Source organism: Apis dorsata, unplaced genomic scaffold (genome assembly GCF_000469605.1).
Source record: "Apis dorsata unplaced genomic scaffold, Apis dorsata 1.3 scaffold_99, whole genome shotgun sequence".
NCBI classification, from domain to species: Eukaryota; Metazoa; Arthropoda; class Insecta; order Hymenoptera; family Apidae; genus Apis; species Apis dorsata.
Window position 1 is genome coordinate 517,937 of NW_006263397.1, and position 16,447 is coordinate 534,383.

Here is a 16,447-nt window from a genome sequence, read left to right on the forward strand (position 1 = left end):
CTTCAATCAATTTGTGATACAATGGAAGAATGTTGGGATCATGATGCTGAAGCACGTCTTTCAGCTTCTTGTGTAATGGAAAGAGTTGCTACATTGAGTAGGACGCTTGTTTTAAATTCGTCGACATTAATACGAGTTGATAATACCAACGAGACTATTACTACTAAGGAATCTAGTATGTAGTTGATTTATGTGTATTATAGTTTTAGTTAAATTGCACAACTATTTTCTGTATCATAATTTTTGCGCATACATTAATGAGGAATGTTTAAATATTATATGATATTTTAATAATTATTTTTTATTTTGTTTTTCTCTTTGTTGTTTATGAGGATCTCTTATTATGTTTTAAAATAATTTAAAAAAAAAATAAATTTAGTTAATCAAATTATTTTCATGATTAGCTAATAAAATTTTGAATAGAAATATTTTTATTAATTTAAAAATAATTTTTTTAAATTATTGTTATTTATTAAACATAATTATAGTCTCAATATAATATTCATCTTTGGGCTATTTATATACAGAATGTTAATATATTTATAGGACATTTTAAAAAATTTATTTTAGAACAGTCAAAAGTTCTTAAAATAAACAAAAGTTAGTATATAAAAATATTTGAAGCTTATTTAAAAGTTATAAAAAGTTTAAGTTCGTATTAAATGAGACAGAGATAGAACTATCTTGTTATTTAAAGAATAAAATAATAAAATAGCTGTCTCACTTCATTTAACGAATATAAAGTGCTTATAATTTAATAAATAAGCTTTAATCAATTATATCAACTTTTGTGTTTTTAGTCTTTAGAATCGACTTTCCAAAGATATTCCATAATAATTAATACTATGCATAAATCATTCATATCATTTAAATTATACAGTTAATATTACTAATAATTACTATTAAATATTATTATTTTTTTATAAATTCAAAGCATTAATAAATCAATTATTCATTAAATTAATTTTTTATTGCATGTTTAAAATTAAGGATTTATGATGAAAAACAGCTTAATTAAACGTTCCTAGATTTTTTATTCTTAAAAATATTTACATTTCATTCATAAATCTCAGTTTATTGAAAAATACAATGCAATTAAAAATATTTCTTTATATTGCAGTATTAATAATGAACATAAATATTGAGATTCTTATTTTTTATTTTTTGTTGAAATAATTATAATTTGTCAAATGATATTATGATGATATTACTATTTTTTTTTTTTAATTTAAAGCAATCTCATTCCTCATTGATGTTAGCAATCGTGCAATGATTGATCAGAAATAACAAAATGAATTACTAGCCAAGTGGACATTCAATGGATAATTTTTATCCATAAGTCTTATCATATGTGAATTGTTACAAAGATAACTCAACAATTTTATACAAAGTACCTGGTAGAAACAGTCAAGTTAACTAATTGGAAGCCATGAGGAATTTATTAGGACTTTTTTACACGAAATGAACTACTTTGATTTTTTGCATTTTAAAGCATAAAATATTTAAGATGACTAATTTATTTCGCGAAATAAGATTTTTTCCATGACTTTTTTTTTATTTAATAACAAAAATGTGAAAAATAAAGATTAATTTATTGAGAATATATTGATACCTATTTTAATTGACAAATATAGATTTTCTAAATTTAATAACTTTCATATTAATTAAATTAAAAATGTATAAAATGTATATTATTAAAATGTACTTTGAATAATCAAAATTGATGTTATATATTGTTCATGGATTAAATTTTATTAAGCCAAGTAAAAGTCTTCCTTATATATTTTATTTTCATTATAACACAGAATTTTATCAAGAAAAGTGATTTTTTAATTATTATACATGACCTAACTTTGAACTAAGTCTTGCATCCAGTGTGTATGCATAGATATATGAGGTCTTGAATATATAATTATTATATATTATTTATATAATTGAAAATATTGAATAAAACAACGCATCTTGTATAAATCAGTTTTCGACAATGTAATTATATTTATACAAATTTCTAGAATTTGTATTGTATAGAAAAAATATTTTCACTAGATTCAGTCTTTAATGTTTTAGATTAAATTGTTTTTATATTATAAATTTTGTTTTAATATCTTATAATTTGATAAATTTTAAAAAATTCATGATATTTTAATCATTCATTAATATTTTTAATGATAAATTGCAATTGGACTATTTTTAATAGAATGGTTATTCAAGGTGCACATTTTAAATATTTTATTTTATTTAAATAATATGTCAATTCTAACAAATGATTTCTTTTACTTGCTCTGAATTATTTTAATTAAATAAAATAAAGATAATTAAAATAATGAAAAAGATTTTTAAATCAAATCTATATTAGTATTTTTTTTATTTCATAAATAGTTAAATTCTTGATTTTAAAATTAAGTTAGTTTTATATAAAAATTGCATATTGCATTACATAAGCTGTGATAATAAATACCAGATTTAAATAAACGATAATAATATTATCGTAACGATAAATAAGGCCTAATTATATTTCAGAAACATTTATCATAATTCATAATTATAATTTCTCAGAGCAGGTAAAAGATAAAGAGGTTATTTTATTTCTTAATATTGGATTTTAGCAGTGCCAAAACGGTAATATATGCACACTTTATAGCTTTGTATATTAATTTGTAGTTAAATAAGATATTGAAATCGATAATATGTATTTATAAATTTTTAACATATAATGTTATAAAATGAAAATTAACCTGTAATTGATAATATTTCTTTCATTTTGTACAACACAAAAAAATTTATATATGATATTCATTTTCATAATACAATATAATTATAATAAGTGAGTAAATAAATTATAGATTATAAAATTTATTAGTTATACTATTTATCTAAAATCTATATTAAAATCAATTATGGGTTAATTACAATACTAGAATTTAATCAATTTTTGGACTTTTACATATCGAGAAGCAGATAACTGCATTCGTAGAGATTTCTTATTTATATGCTGTATATGTCGCAAATTTTGTTTGTAAAAATTGTCTAAAAAATTGTCATAAGAATGTTTTAATCTCATCATTGCTAATTGTTATGTAACTTCGTAATTTAATATAACGTTTTTGCATAAAACGTTAGAAAGCAATGCATTTGGTAGATAAATCAGTCATTAACATAAGACTGAAATACAAATAAAAAATTATGTACAATAATAAAAAAAAATGTTTGCAATTTTATGCTGTATTGAGCACATAATAATTTGAAGAAAGTGCAATGGTGAGGTAATATTTTGAAACATCGTGTACATTAATAATTAATAGATATAAATCATAGATATACAATGTATCGCGTTACATTGCTTATCTTTATTAAATCATATCTTATGAATAAATACAGAAATTAGATTTTAATATTGACAGTACTGCAATGGCATTCCAGTCACATATAACATATATTGTATATTAATGTAAACCAACATTATAATTTTTAATTTTCAAACTAAAAATTCTTATTAGTTTCGTTCAATATAAATCGAAACATTTCATTGACACATGATATTTATCATCATTTCTCATTTAAATTGCAGTATTTTGTTATTTAATTAATATTTTTGAATTTTATTATCTAATTTTATATAATTATTGAAAACTATTATAAAATATAATTTAAAAAATATAATATTAATGCAAAAATTTAAATTCATAATCTTATAAAATATCTGTTAAAAAAACATATTTGTAAATATAATGAATGTTTTTTGTTATTAGTATTAAAGTATCAAAATACTTCCAATATCGTAATTTGTTTCATATTTTATATATATATATATATATATATATATATCATTTAATCGTATTGTTTGCTTTTGGTACTGTTAACATAAAATTTTAAACAATTCATTATTCAGTAAATTTTTAAAATTCAATTATATGGAATTATTTTTATTTTAACTGTATTATATTATAAATAAATTAATCAGATATAATTCATATATTCAGAGATCTGTAAATAGAATTTAGTGAAATGTAAATTTAGAAATAAGACTGTTAAAGAAAAAAATAATTTCTTATAATTTAAATATAATGTGACTCATAGCAATAGAATGTTCCTATGCACATTGGATGTAACTGTTTTCAAAATCATATTATATAGTAACAAATTTTTGTATCGTTGGCTTGACAATTTTTATACCATAAGAATATACGAAAATGTTGCGTTAATGAAATAACAAATGAAATGTATCAATTCTAATAGGAATCATCATTTTCATAAAATTGTATATAAGGAGTGTTAGTTGCAGAAAAAGTTCCTCCAATATGAAACGATCATGGTATCGATCGTAAATATTATAAAAGAGGGAATAAAAAAGCGGTGCTTGAAAAAATAATATAATGTAACATTTTTAGCATCTAATTATGTAGATAACTTTGCCTTTGTTTTGTAATAAAATAGCATTATTTATATATTAGGAATAAAATGAATTACCATTTGTCATACCATTATAACTTTTTATAATAACAATTTATTTTGTTAATAATATATAATATATAACATAATTGCACTACATATAAAGAAAGCATACAAAATAAATTTTAATAAGCAAGATAATTAAGATTAGATCATCAAAGTTTGCAGAAAACAGGAACAAATTTAAAAAACATATTTAATAAATATGAAAATTTTATTTTTATAAAACATATCTAGTAACACCTTTTTTTATTTATTTAGCCGCTTATTAAGTTATAAGTTTTTTTTTTTACATATATCTAATCCTATAAAAATTATTTAATTTGCATAATATTTTAAAATTATTTAAAAAATATTTCAGATTTTAAAAAATTAATATTTTTTCAAACTAGAATTACTTTCTTCTAATTTATACACTTTATGTTTATTATTTATATTCATTTATTTACACTGCATTCATATTCTAAATAAATAAGATGCCTTAAGGAATATACTGTTGTACGGAAGAAATATACAGGAATACAATTACGATCTTAGATTTTATTTGATTATATTGTATGCTTCAGCATACTAAAGAATACATGAAGCAAGTAAAAAAATGTGATTGTTGCGAACCACAAGCACACGATGTAATGATTTATACATCAGATAAAACTAAATGAGATATTTATTAATCGTGCGATGTACGGAATAGATAATAATAAAATATAAGTTAGAAGGTTAAAAATGAAATTCAATGTTATCGTACAATCGCATTAATAAACTTACCTATACTCTATGATCACAGTTACATTCATAATTATTGTAAGTTATTATACGTCATTATCGTCTTTACCATCATTATTATCATATTTTACTGTATATATGTACATTCTGATTATAAATAGATGTATGTTCAATTAATTAAATATAATCTGGTTTGAAAGCCTATGACTAGTGATATCTACTTTCTTGTCAATGACAATACAGTTATATAATACTATCGCAATTCGATATAAATGAAGCTTCAAACAATTATAGATAATAACACGTCATATTTTAAAAACAATTCTATGCCTTTTCTTTAATACACTGTACATATTTTTCTTCGTAACATTAAATTTCGTAACATTTAAGTCTTATATCTTTGTTCCACTTAAATTATTTTTTAGTTTTCTTATATTTAATCTAAGGCTAAGTCTGAATATTATGCACACACATCCGCGGAACCAGACCTTTCCGATCACCTCTCGCACATAATAACCATTTACTATCTACTTCTAAAATTACTTTCAGCTTCTCACCCTCTCCAAATGCAAGATGCCCATTATCTGATGGCATTCTATGTGTAACTGTGCGAACCTCTCTGGAACCGAGATGCGCGATCTATTATTTAACTAATCTATAAAAAGGAAACAAAAAAGATAACAAAAAATTAAGTTCTAAAATTATAAATAAAAAATATATATTTAATAAATATATAATTTAATAAAAATTATAAATAATAAGATTAAATTCTACAACAATTGATAAAATATAAAATAATAAAAACATGAAATTTTACAATTTCTTAGATTAATATTTAATAAACTATTAAATAAAACTATATTATATATCATATGTATTCATTTTTTCTTTACTTACTTAAGTGGCTTTTTTGCAGAAGGATTTCTTGTAGTACTAGTAGTAGTTGGTCGTGGTAAAGATGTAGACGCCGCTCGTCTTTGAGGAGATATTAAATTTTTATCTTTAGACATTACGCCATAAGATTTGTATGGTAGAGAACTAGGTCTCGTTAAATGAGTTCTTGTTGTTCCTATTATCTCTTGATCTACTCTACTAGTACGTTTTGTTGTATCTTTACTTTTTGTTTCTAAAGATTTCTTTGGAATAATTTTTGTTGTTGATAACATAATAGGCTTTTTTAATGATGGAATTCCCGAAATAGGACATTTCGTGTTTTTAGTAGGTCCTGATATTGTATTTGATTGTTTTACTGGTGAGGTAAGAAGCCTAGGTATTTTAGATTTTCCTACATTAGTAGGTGTTTTCGTAGGTGATAAAGGTGTCGATATTGGTGGTTGAATTTTGATATCTTCTTTTCCAACCATTAATTCCCATTTTTCTTGAAGTTTTCTAAATTTCTCTTCTCCAGACATATTGTCTTCATCATCTATTTTATTATCTGGACTATGAGATTTTTTTGATATAGGTTGTTTATTCGAAGCTCTATTTAATGGTGAATGCTCTAAACTATCAGTATAATCTTCAGAATCTTCAGAAGCCAATTTATCGAGAGTACGAAATATTTTTGATCCTATAGGATTACTTAACCGTTTTTTAACCGTTTCCATATCTGACTTATGTATACCAGATTTATCATCATAATTACTATAAGCAACGCATGATCGTGGACGTATTTTTCTGGGACTAGAAACCATTGCACATGTATCTGTTTTATCAAAATGATTTTCTTTTGCAATAAGATCAATATTTCTAAAATTTACAGCCTGTGAAATATTTTAATAATATAAATTTAATAATAATATAAATCTTTAATAAATTTAAAGATATTAAATATTAATTATTTAATAATACTAACATTTATGGTATGATTATTTAAACTACCAAAACTATTATGAAGTTGACGATATTGATATAGAAGATCAAGCTGAAATGGACAAAATGCAAGAGGATTTAAAATATGTAAGAGAGCATCGACAATTTCTCGTGCATTTGCATTGGCTAAAGCTGCCACAAATAAACTGTTGCTATTATAATGTTTCCTTAAGATGGATTCTCTTGTACATAAATATGCAAACCATGCATCCAAAGCTCTTAAACTGAAAAATGATAATTTGTTTATAATACAACAATAACAATAATATATAAATATGCGCATATAAAATAACATGATAACAATTTTTTTAGTATTGTATTATTAACTTACTTTAATAAATTTATTAAATTTACTATTTACTTACTTTAATAAACCAAATACAAATGCATGAAACTTTAGCATTCCTTCTGTAATAACATCTTCACCATTAATTTTTTGTACTAATTCATTTAATGTTTTAGTAACTGGACCTTGTTGAGAAGAAGCTTCAACAACTTGCCAAACACTATTTGTTATTGGTCCAAATGTAGAATTTAAATGTGATTTTAATCCATCTGACATAATAGCATACAAAGCTGGACACAAATTACTAACACAGATTTGAGCACATTCATTTTTATCATTATAATTTTGTCTAACATGAATTGATTCACTATTCCAATATTTCAATAATAAATCTACTGCTTTATTTGCAGATAGTATCATTTCTGAAAATTTGTAAATTTGTATATATTCATAATTTATTATTTAAAAATTAAAAATAAAATTATATTAAAATCATAAATAATATATTTACTTCTTTTTTCATCTAAATCTAATTTATTATCTGGACTCATTGCTTTTCTTTCTTCAGTAAAACCAGCATCTTTATTTTGTTCATTTGCAACATTTAAATTATTAATCTGAAATGTATTTTTTTTTTCAAAAAAAATATATAAAAAACTTAATTAAATAATAACTTAAATAATAATACGAAAATTAAATAAAATTACCTTATTATCTAAATATTTTTTCCTTTGGTTTATGGCAAAACTGACAGTCTTTTTCTGTGATTCTATCATATCAGTAGCTTTGGTAACATCTTTATTCATCCTGAGAGCTAAAAATTTTCTTACATACGATCTTAATTTAACATCGGGATCTTCAATATCTCCATCACTACTCTGTGATGAAAAACCGCTACGCTTTAAAAATTCTTCCAATTGTTTTATATCATCTTCACTATTTTCAGAATTTTCAGTCTCTAAGTCTCCAATATTAACTATTTCATTTGCTCTTTCTAAAATAATATTAAAGAATTAATTATATTTTATAAAGTATAATAATAATAAAATAATTCAATATATTTACCTATATATCTTTCTTCCGTTTCATCAACATCTTTCTCTAAATCAGCGATTCGACCGCGACATGGTAATTGTAAATCATTATTCATATAATATGGTTCTTGTAAAGACATTCTTTTATTTGTTTCAGAAGATTGATCTTCTATTTCTTCTACATCTCCCATTTCAAACATGCTATATCTTTTATTTGCAGGAACCTTGCTTTTCCTTAAAATACTTCTGGGTAGAGGTGGTCTTGGTGGCACTTTTCCATGAGGAAATTCAGTTTCACGATCTCCATAAGGTAACGAAAGAGATCGTTTTGGGAGAGACGGACAGGTTTTTTTTGTTTTACTAACTTGTCTATGTACTTTTTTTTCATTACTTACTAAACTGGCCTCAGAACTAATACTATCATAACGGTAAAGATATAATGGATTGGTTGTATTATTTAACGTTTGTTGATTTGTTGAAGAATCTGTTAATATTGTAGAAGATCCTCGATATCCAGAGGATGGTTGTGTCGCGGTACTACTAGTGGAGGATGAATTATTTGGTATGATTTCACTTATAGTACGAGTTTTATGACGCATTGGAGGAGATAGGCAAAATAAAGGTTTTCTTGTTTCTTCATGAATATTGATATGCCTCGAAACTTCTGGTACATCATGCAAAATTTTCTTATACTCAGTAGGCAAAAGGAATGTCAATGACTCCCAGTCTTTAACATGTGAAAATCCTCGTTGACGCAATGCATCTATATCATTACACGAGAATGGTCTACTGGATCTACCAGTATGTTTCCAACTAACTCTGTTTTTTCCAAAGCATTGTGGTTTTAAAGCTATATTATCTAATTTTGTATTTTTAATATTGAAAAACGATAAATCAGGTAAAGCATAATTCGGATATACAACATAAACTGGCTTTTTGTTAACAATTGTTTCTCTTAAAGAAGGATTTTCTTTTTCTTTGACAGATGTTGTAAATATTAATGATGTTTGAACCGAATTATCTTCTGTCTCAGCTATTGCTTGAATGCCCATTGTCTTGCAAATTGGATATTTTTTTTCCAAAGATTTGACCCATGCAGTTTTTCGTTGATGTTCGAAAACAGGAATGACATCAAAATCATTTTGATTAATATCATTATCATGAATTAAATCTGATTTAGACATATTTTCTGATAATTCCTCTACAGATGCAGACGACATCATTTCATCCTTTTGTTCACTTATTGTTGAAGTATATTTTGGAATGTCATTAAAACTGTCTTTCTCATTTTCTGTTTCCTGATTATTATGAAGATCACTTTTAACCCAATTAATAGAAAAATCACTTTCTGGAATTTGATGTTTAGAAATATTATTTATATTTTGCCGTTGTATTTGCGTATTTGTATTAGTACCACTGTCACTAGCACTATTATTTGTAGGCCATCCATTATCACTAGCAGAATCTGATTGATCCAAAGTAAGACTCATTCCTTCAGCACTCATACTTTTTTGTTTCATAAATAATTTTACAAGACTTAAATTTTGTAATTTTTTTTCTGTTAAATTATGTTCCCCATTATCAGAACTTTCTTCATTCATAGATCGACTCATTACAGATCCTGAACTATGTAATTGTTGTGCATGATTATTTGATTCTGCAGAATCAACCTATTCAAATATTTTTAACACATTAATTCATAAAAATATTTTTTTGAAAATATAAGAAAAATATAAATTTTGAGAAAACTCACGGAAAAATTAAGAGGTATATTGAGATGTAATTGAGTAGCTTGAGTAAGATCTGGCAAACTTTGACTTCTTTTATTTGTTACAGATATAATATTTTCTATACCATGTGAAAATTCTGGTATTGTATTATTATTGCCTGATGGATGACGAGTTATAATTTTATTCATAGAAGAATGTTTCAAATTGCTCCATGTAGTATATATTTTAGAATCAGAACATGCCATTGATAAATCCAATACATTTTTCAAATCTGTATTTCTATTATAATATGGTTCTACCATTTCATAAGTTTTTTGTTTTTCTGTAAAAAAGATAATAAAATTATATTTGTCTGTTTTTACATTTTACACATTTTACATCACATTTATACATTGGAAAATTATTTATATTTATACCTTGATTTTCAAAATCTTGAGAACCATCTGAATACATTGTGATACTACCCTCAAAAGCAATAGTATAATTGTCTTTATTATTTGTCTGGCATGTTAAAAGCATATCTTCACAGTCCAGAGAGTCTACACTATAACTACCTCCTGGTGGTAATATAGGTGTCTCTTTCAAAGGTGAAAAGAGTAATGATGATTTGCATATTGAAATTGTATCTGTTGTTGAACAAGCTGAATCTTCTCCCTTTAATATAAAATATGGTTTTATTATAAGTTCTAAATACTTTTAAATAATTTAGCATGCAATTTGCAAAATTAATATTGTTTATTTTCATGCATTTTTTAAATATTATTTTGTTATATTATTTTCATATCTTCAATTGTTACATAATCAAATCAGCAATTATTTATTTTTTATATTAATCATGCAGAGGAATTGCAAGCAAATCAAGTTTTATTTTCAAGTTAAGCAAAATTCATATAAATGTTTTATTTTATTTTAGTATTAAAGGAACATCAATACAAGAAATTCAACATTTTCAGCCATTATCATACCTGGCTGCTGGTATGAGGGCTGATTGATGAACCGATGTCAAGTTTTTCCATAACAGATCCAGATATACTAGCATATCGTTCCCTTTGATAGTTAAACTGCCATGATAATGAAGATATATGATACTTTTAAAATATTATTTATAAAAATTATTTAAAAATGGAAAAACATTAAATATTTTAAAATGTTGTAACTTATGTTATAATTAATGTTAAAAATTTTATGTAATGATTATTATAAAAAAAAGATAATATTTACAAAAATTTATCTCAATTCATTAATATATATTGATATTGATATATATTATATATTAATAAGAATATAAAGTATTACTTTTTGTAATTATTCAAGATTTATAAAATATATTTGCTTGCAAACTATCCACAATAAAAATAATTGTTTCTGATAATCAGATTATATAACTATATTATAATATAAATAAAAAATTATAAAATAAATAAAATACATAGAAATCAATATTATTACCTCTGAATGTTGAACTGGGTCTGTACACATGACAGGTAATGCTGTAAGCAAAGTATGAATATCTGCTGTACGAAAACTTTCCATATCAATTTCTGCCAAATTAGCATCCAAATTTCGGGCAAGATCATCATAATAGCCCAAATCTTCTCGAGAATATGAAGCAGAGAGTGAAGATAATACACTTGGATGAACATGAAGTCCTCCATCTCCTCTGTAGCTAGCATTTTATGTAAATATAAATATATATTTTGTAAGAAATATATATTTATAAGAAAATAATTAAAATATAAAAATTATAATTTAATAAAATTTTACCCATAATCAATAAACCATTGATATTCCACATTATCTTGTACAAACTCAGAACTAATTAAATCATGTTGGATAGAATCTGTTGCAGGATTGGAGTTGCAATCAGATCCTGGTGTTTGTGGATCTTCCATCACTGCAGCCCCTTTGCCTGCACCTAAAATGCATTAAATAATATTAATAAATAATTATCAAATCATATCATTCATTTGCTATAACATTGATATAACTTGAATTACATTTTTTTGAGTTATTGTAAAATCATTGTAATATTTTTTTATTTGTAAAATTATATATTTTCAAATTATATATTTCTAATTTAACATTTTAATGAGAAATTCTTATAAAATTTTATAACAATTTAGAACATTTAATATTATTTTCTTTAAAGTCATAATTTTTGAGTTATGTGATATAATAAATGAGCAAAATATAATTTAAAAAAAATTAAAAAACAAATCATATTTAGAATAGATAAAATATTTCTGATTTATTAACTATATTTTTGTTATCAATATAAGATTGCAAATAATTTGATCATAATTGGGCATATTTACATTGTTTATACTCTGATTACACCTCATACTAAATAAATTATTATATATCATATTCCATATATAAATCATGTTAAAAATTAAAATTAAATATTAATTTAGATATTTTATAGTATTACACATTATTAAAAAAAAATATATAATAATTATTTTTGAATAACATTATAATAATATATTAATAATGAACATATTTTTCTAGACTAGGAAATAATTACTCATTAACTTTCAGTAATATATTGATAACACTAATCATGTTAGATGTTTCTCTTTCTTCATAAAGTGTGGAATGTTCAAGATAAAGAAATGTCAATCAATGACGTCAGGCTGAGGTTATGGCGGACTTATTTGAGTAAGTGCTCGTGTCCCGTATCGGGGATGATCAAGGCTGCGCGTCATCACGACAGTTAAGAGAGCGTTTTAAGGTTAGTCGTCATGTAATAAATAATTAATTAATCGATTAAAACATATTAATTTTAGTATGAAAAATCAATGATGTAAAAATATATAACAAGATGATATAATAAATAATTAGTTCTCAAATTATTGAAATAAAAAAACAATTTAATAATCTTTTAAGAGAAAATATTTAGTTTAACATAATGAAAAAAAGATTACAAAAGAATTATACATATAAATTAATTGTCAATACAATATATATAATATTATTATAAGTATTTAAAAATATTAAGTAAATAAGAATATGATATACAACGACTTAATTTATTGTATATATTAATTTTAATTTTAAATTTATATAAATTTAATAAATATACAGAGTAGATAACATAACACTAGACAAAATTATGAATATCATAAGATATGTAGTAATATGATTTATAATTCATTGTTATTTTCGATTAATAATACATACAAAAAATTGAATGGATGATTGTTATATATATTTTTGACAATCTTTGACACATTTTTTCACAAAGAATAAGATGTATTGATATAAGATAATAAGAAAATTATTTTAAATATGAGTTACAAATCGTACCTCGAATAATTTTTTTCCATCGCATTGCCAGAATCGATGGGATTTTTTGTTTTGCAGAAAATATTTACATTTAATAAATATTATCCGAAAACACTCATGTTCACGACCATATGGCGACAACCCGTCCGTCACTCATAGGAATTCATTTTAACTGCGCCTATGGAGTACAATTGCTCATGCAGCGCATGAGCATTATCAATCCAGTGTAAAGGGTGGGCAAAAGAAAATCAGATATAAATCTGACTAATACAATATAATTTACAATATTTCTTTTACTTTTTATTAAAAAATTTAGAAATTTTTGAATAAAACATTTTATTCTTTGTACTTCCGTAGATTTTTTATCATAGTCTACTAAAATTATCACTAAAACTATATAAATTATAAGAAGTTCATTTTCAATCTGTCTACTTTTTTTAATGTTACATCTTTGATCATTAACTATTCTTATTTTATTTTATTTATCAGTGCAATATGTTTAAAAAAAACACTTCAAAAATCATAATAAAATAAGAAATCAAATTAATAATTAATTATAAATATTTTTGCCTTTAATAATAACTAAGATCCAATTCTTATTATTCTTATTATTCTAATAATAAGAATAGATTAATTAAGATGATAAACATTATCTAAATTGTGAAAAAGATTATAATGAAATTATTTTAATAAATATTATAGAATAAGAATCTGTAAATAAAGAATCAGTTGAATTAACTTGATCCTAATGTGTTTTTCGTACATTATATTTTATATGAAGTTATTATGTTTTATATAGAATATTTTATATAGAAATTAATTTTATTTTAGAATGTCTTTAATATCATTAAATTCAAAAAAATTAATAAAATAAAATGTAATTAAAATTATATAAATTTTATTTTTATTATTTAATTAATTATCGAAATAATTTTTTATAGAATAAATTCACAAAATTTTTGCTTATATATTTGAATATTAATGTTAGTCATAGTTTTACATATCTGAGGAAAAATCTTTCACAGTACTTCGTTCAAGTCGAGAGTAAAAGATAATTTTAGCAAACTGCAGTGAGGGAAGTGCCAGAAGAAATTCAAGAGCTAAATTTTGCGACATGATGAAAATTTTATGCATGAACTGGTCAAATATATTTCTATTTTATTTCTGTTAAAAAAATCAATTCATTTAATTTACTTTAATTTACTTACTTTTTAATTTATAATTTTTCAATAATTAAATATAAGTTTATTTCAGTTATAAAAAATTATTTTTCTATATTATATTATATTAAAATATGCAGCATTATTTTAAAATTTAGAAATCTTTTAAGCATTTTTAATTTCATTTTTTAAAGATATAAATATTTATTTTGTATCTTCCTAAAAACTTTTTTATAATAATTCAAAATTAATTATAATTTATTCTACAATAATATCATCATATAAGTATGTTTCCGCGTGCTGAAACATTTCATATTTTTATCAAGTATATGTATATTACAGAATGTTATTCGAAATAGTAAGACACACTATTCTTGTATGAGTATGTATATCTATAATTATATTTATAGTATAATTGTGAAAGAGTTTTAAATTAGTAAACATTTTAATTTTTTAAATGGACTTACAATAACAACAGAATTTGTTAAAATATAGAAATGTAATTTTTTGAGATTACAATTGTCTAAATTGATATTATATTTATTAGAAAATACGCACAGCCTTGAGTGAAATAATATGTGAAACAATTTTCTAATAATAATTAATTTAAAAAATTGACTTTATATATATAGATTTTTTCTTTGTAAAGAATTAAATTACTAAACACATCAGCAATTTCAATCCATGAATTTTTTAATTACTAAACTATCATCTTATTAAATGAACTATTCTAATTATCGATAAACTTTTTATCAAATTCTAATATATTTAAATTTAAATACTTAAATATCAATTAAAAATATATAATAAAAAGCATATATAAAACATATTCATTTTTTATTTTCTTACGATTATATAGTAGACAATTGCATTTTTCATGAAGTCGATGATAATATTTTCGTTCTTGTCTCTTGCGTTTGCCATAATGAAGATGTGGCGGTTGTGCAGGCGTTTGAAATGGTGGGCTCATACGACCCACAGAAAACTCTGCTATTTTCATGATGACGCACAACAAAAGCACTATCATCATTTGTCAATATTCAGCGTTTTTATTATTCTATCACGTTACAACATAGTAGTAACGTTTTTTTACTGGATAACCAGTCAAAATATTTAATAAAAATTCTTAAAGAGAATTTCACAATCAATCAAATCACATACATATATGTAGTTTAAAAGAAAGAGATAAATAGTTCAAAGTTTACTAATAGTTCAAATATGAAAATATCATAACTCTTTTGTCCATTGTTTTAAAATATTCACTTTTCATCATACATATGTGTATATATATTTATCACATTAAAGTTACATCACGAATAGGAACAATTCTCACAACACCACAGTTTTCTAACAGTTTCTGTTTGAAAGATGTGTGCACTTTAACATGTGAAATACGTATAAAACAAAGTTGATTATCCGTCTGTAGTCAAACCGATGACATCTTTTAAAGATGCCTTTGTTTAGCACATCATTTCGCTTACCGTTTGCATCGCGAAAAGTGATCACACATATTGTGCTTGATCGTTTTTACTTTACACTATGTCTATGTACGAAAAATATAACACAAGTTTTTAAGAATCCAAAAATGCTATTGATTTTACAATAAAATAAAAAGAAAGATATTATAACTAAAAAAATTGGATTTGAATTTTGAAATATTTTTTAAATTATTTTAATCTTTTTTTTTAATTTTTTCAAATAAAATATTTTTCTAGTGTTCATTAATTCTTAAATCTTTATCTAAAATATATATATATATAAATTAAAATAAGATTTCAAATAATACAGTTAAATTCTTTTATGTAAAATATTACAAATCAATAATTATTATAAAATTATATATATATAATTATTATAAAATATTAATCCAGAAATATTTGAAAATTATCATAAATATTAAAA

General features: G+C 22.9%; 2 protein-coding genes across 12 annotated transcripts in view; one reads left to right on the top strand and one right to left on the bottom strand.

The window, feature by feature from the left end:
- Positions 1–352, top strand: part of LOC102671114 (activin receptor type-2B) — a 4,571-nt gene extending 4,219 nt beyond the window's left edge. For both annotated transcript variants that reach the window (XM_006612155.2, XM_006612156.2), the window contains exon 9: positions 1–352. In XM_006612155.2, coding sequence (XP_006612218.1) covers positions 1–183 — 183 coding nt within the window. In that variant the 3' untranslated portion in view covers positions 184–352.
- A 4,617-nt stretch (positions 353–4,969) lies between these two features.
- Positions 4,970–16,447, bottom strand: part of LOC102681723 — a 16,169-nt gene continuing 4,691 nt past the window's right edge. The window contains exons 1-13 of one of the 10 annotated variants that reach the window (XM_006612147.2): positions 15,395–15,749; positions 11,862–12,012; positions 11,547–11,757; positions 11,063–11,158; positions 10,514–10,751; positions 10,121–10,419; positions 8,399–10,037; positions 8,041–8,327; positions 7,845–7,950; positions 7,413–7,755; positions 7,031–7,271; positions 6,073–6,938; positions 4,970–5,794 (exon numbers count right to left, since the gene is read on the bottom strand). In XM_006612147.2, the coding sequence (XP_006612210.1) occupies positions 5,623–5,794; positions 6,073–6,938; positions 7,031–7,271; positions 7,413–7,755; positions 7,845–7,950; positions 8,041–8,327; positions 8,399–10,037; positions 10,121–10,419; positions 10,514–10,751; positions 11,063–11,158; positions 11,547–11,757; positions 11,862–12,012; positions 15,395–15,575 (4,830 nt within the window). In that variant the 5' untranslated portion in view covers positions 15,576–15,749 and the 3' untranslated portion in view covers positions 4,970–5,622. Of the gene's footprint in view, positions 5,831–6,072; positions 6,939–7,030; positions 7,272–7,412; positions 7,756–7,844; positions 7,951–8,040; positions 8,328–8,398; positions 10,038–10,120; positions 10,420–10,513; positions 10,752–11,062; positions 11,159–11,546; positions 11,764–11,861; positions 12,013–12,315; positions 12,335–12,412; positions 12,547–13,406; positions 13,657–15,394; positions 15,750–16,447 lie in introns of those variants that run through there. The other 9 variants (XM_006612146.2, XM_006612152.2, XM_006612153.2 and 6 more) reach the window with 9 other exon arrangements.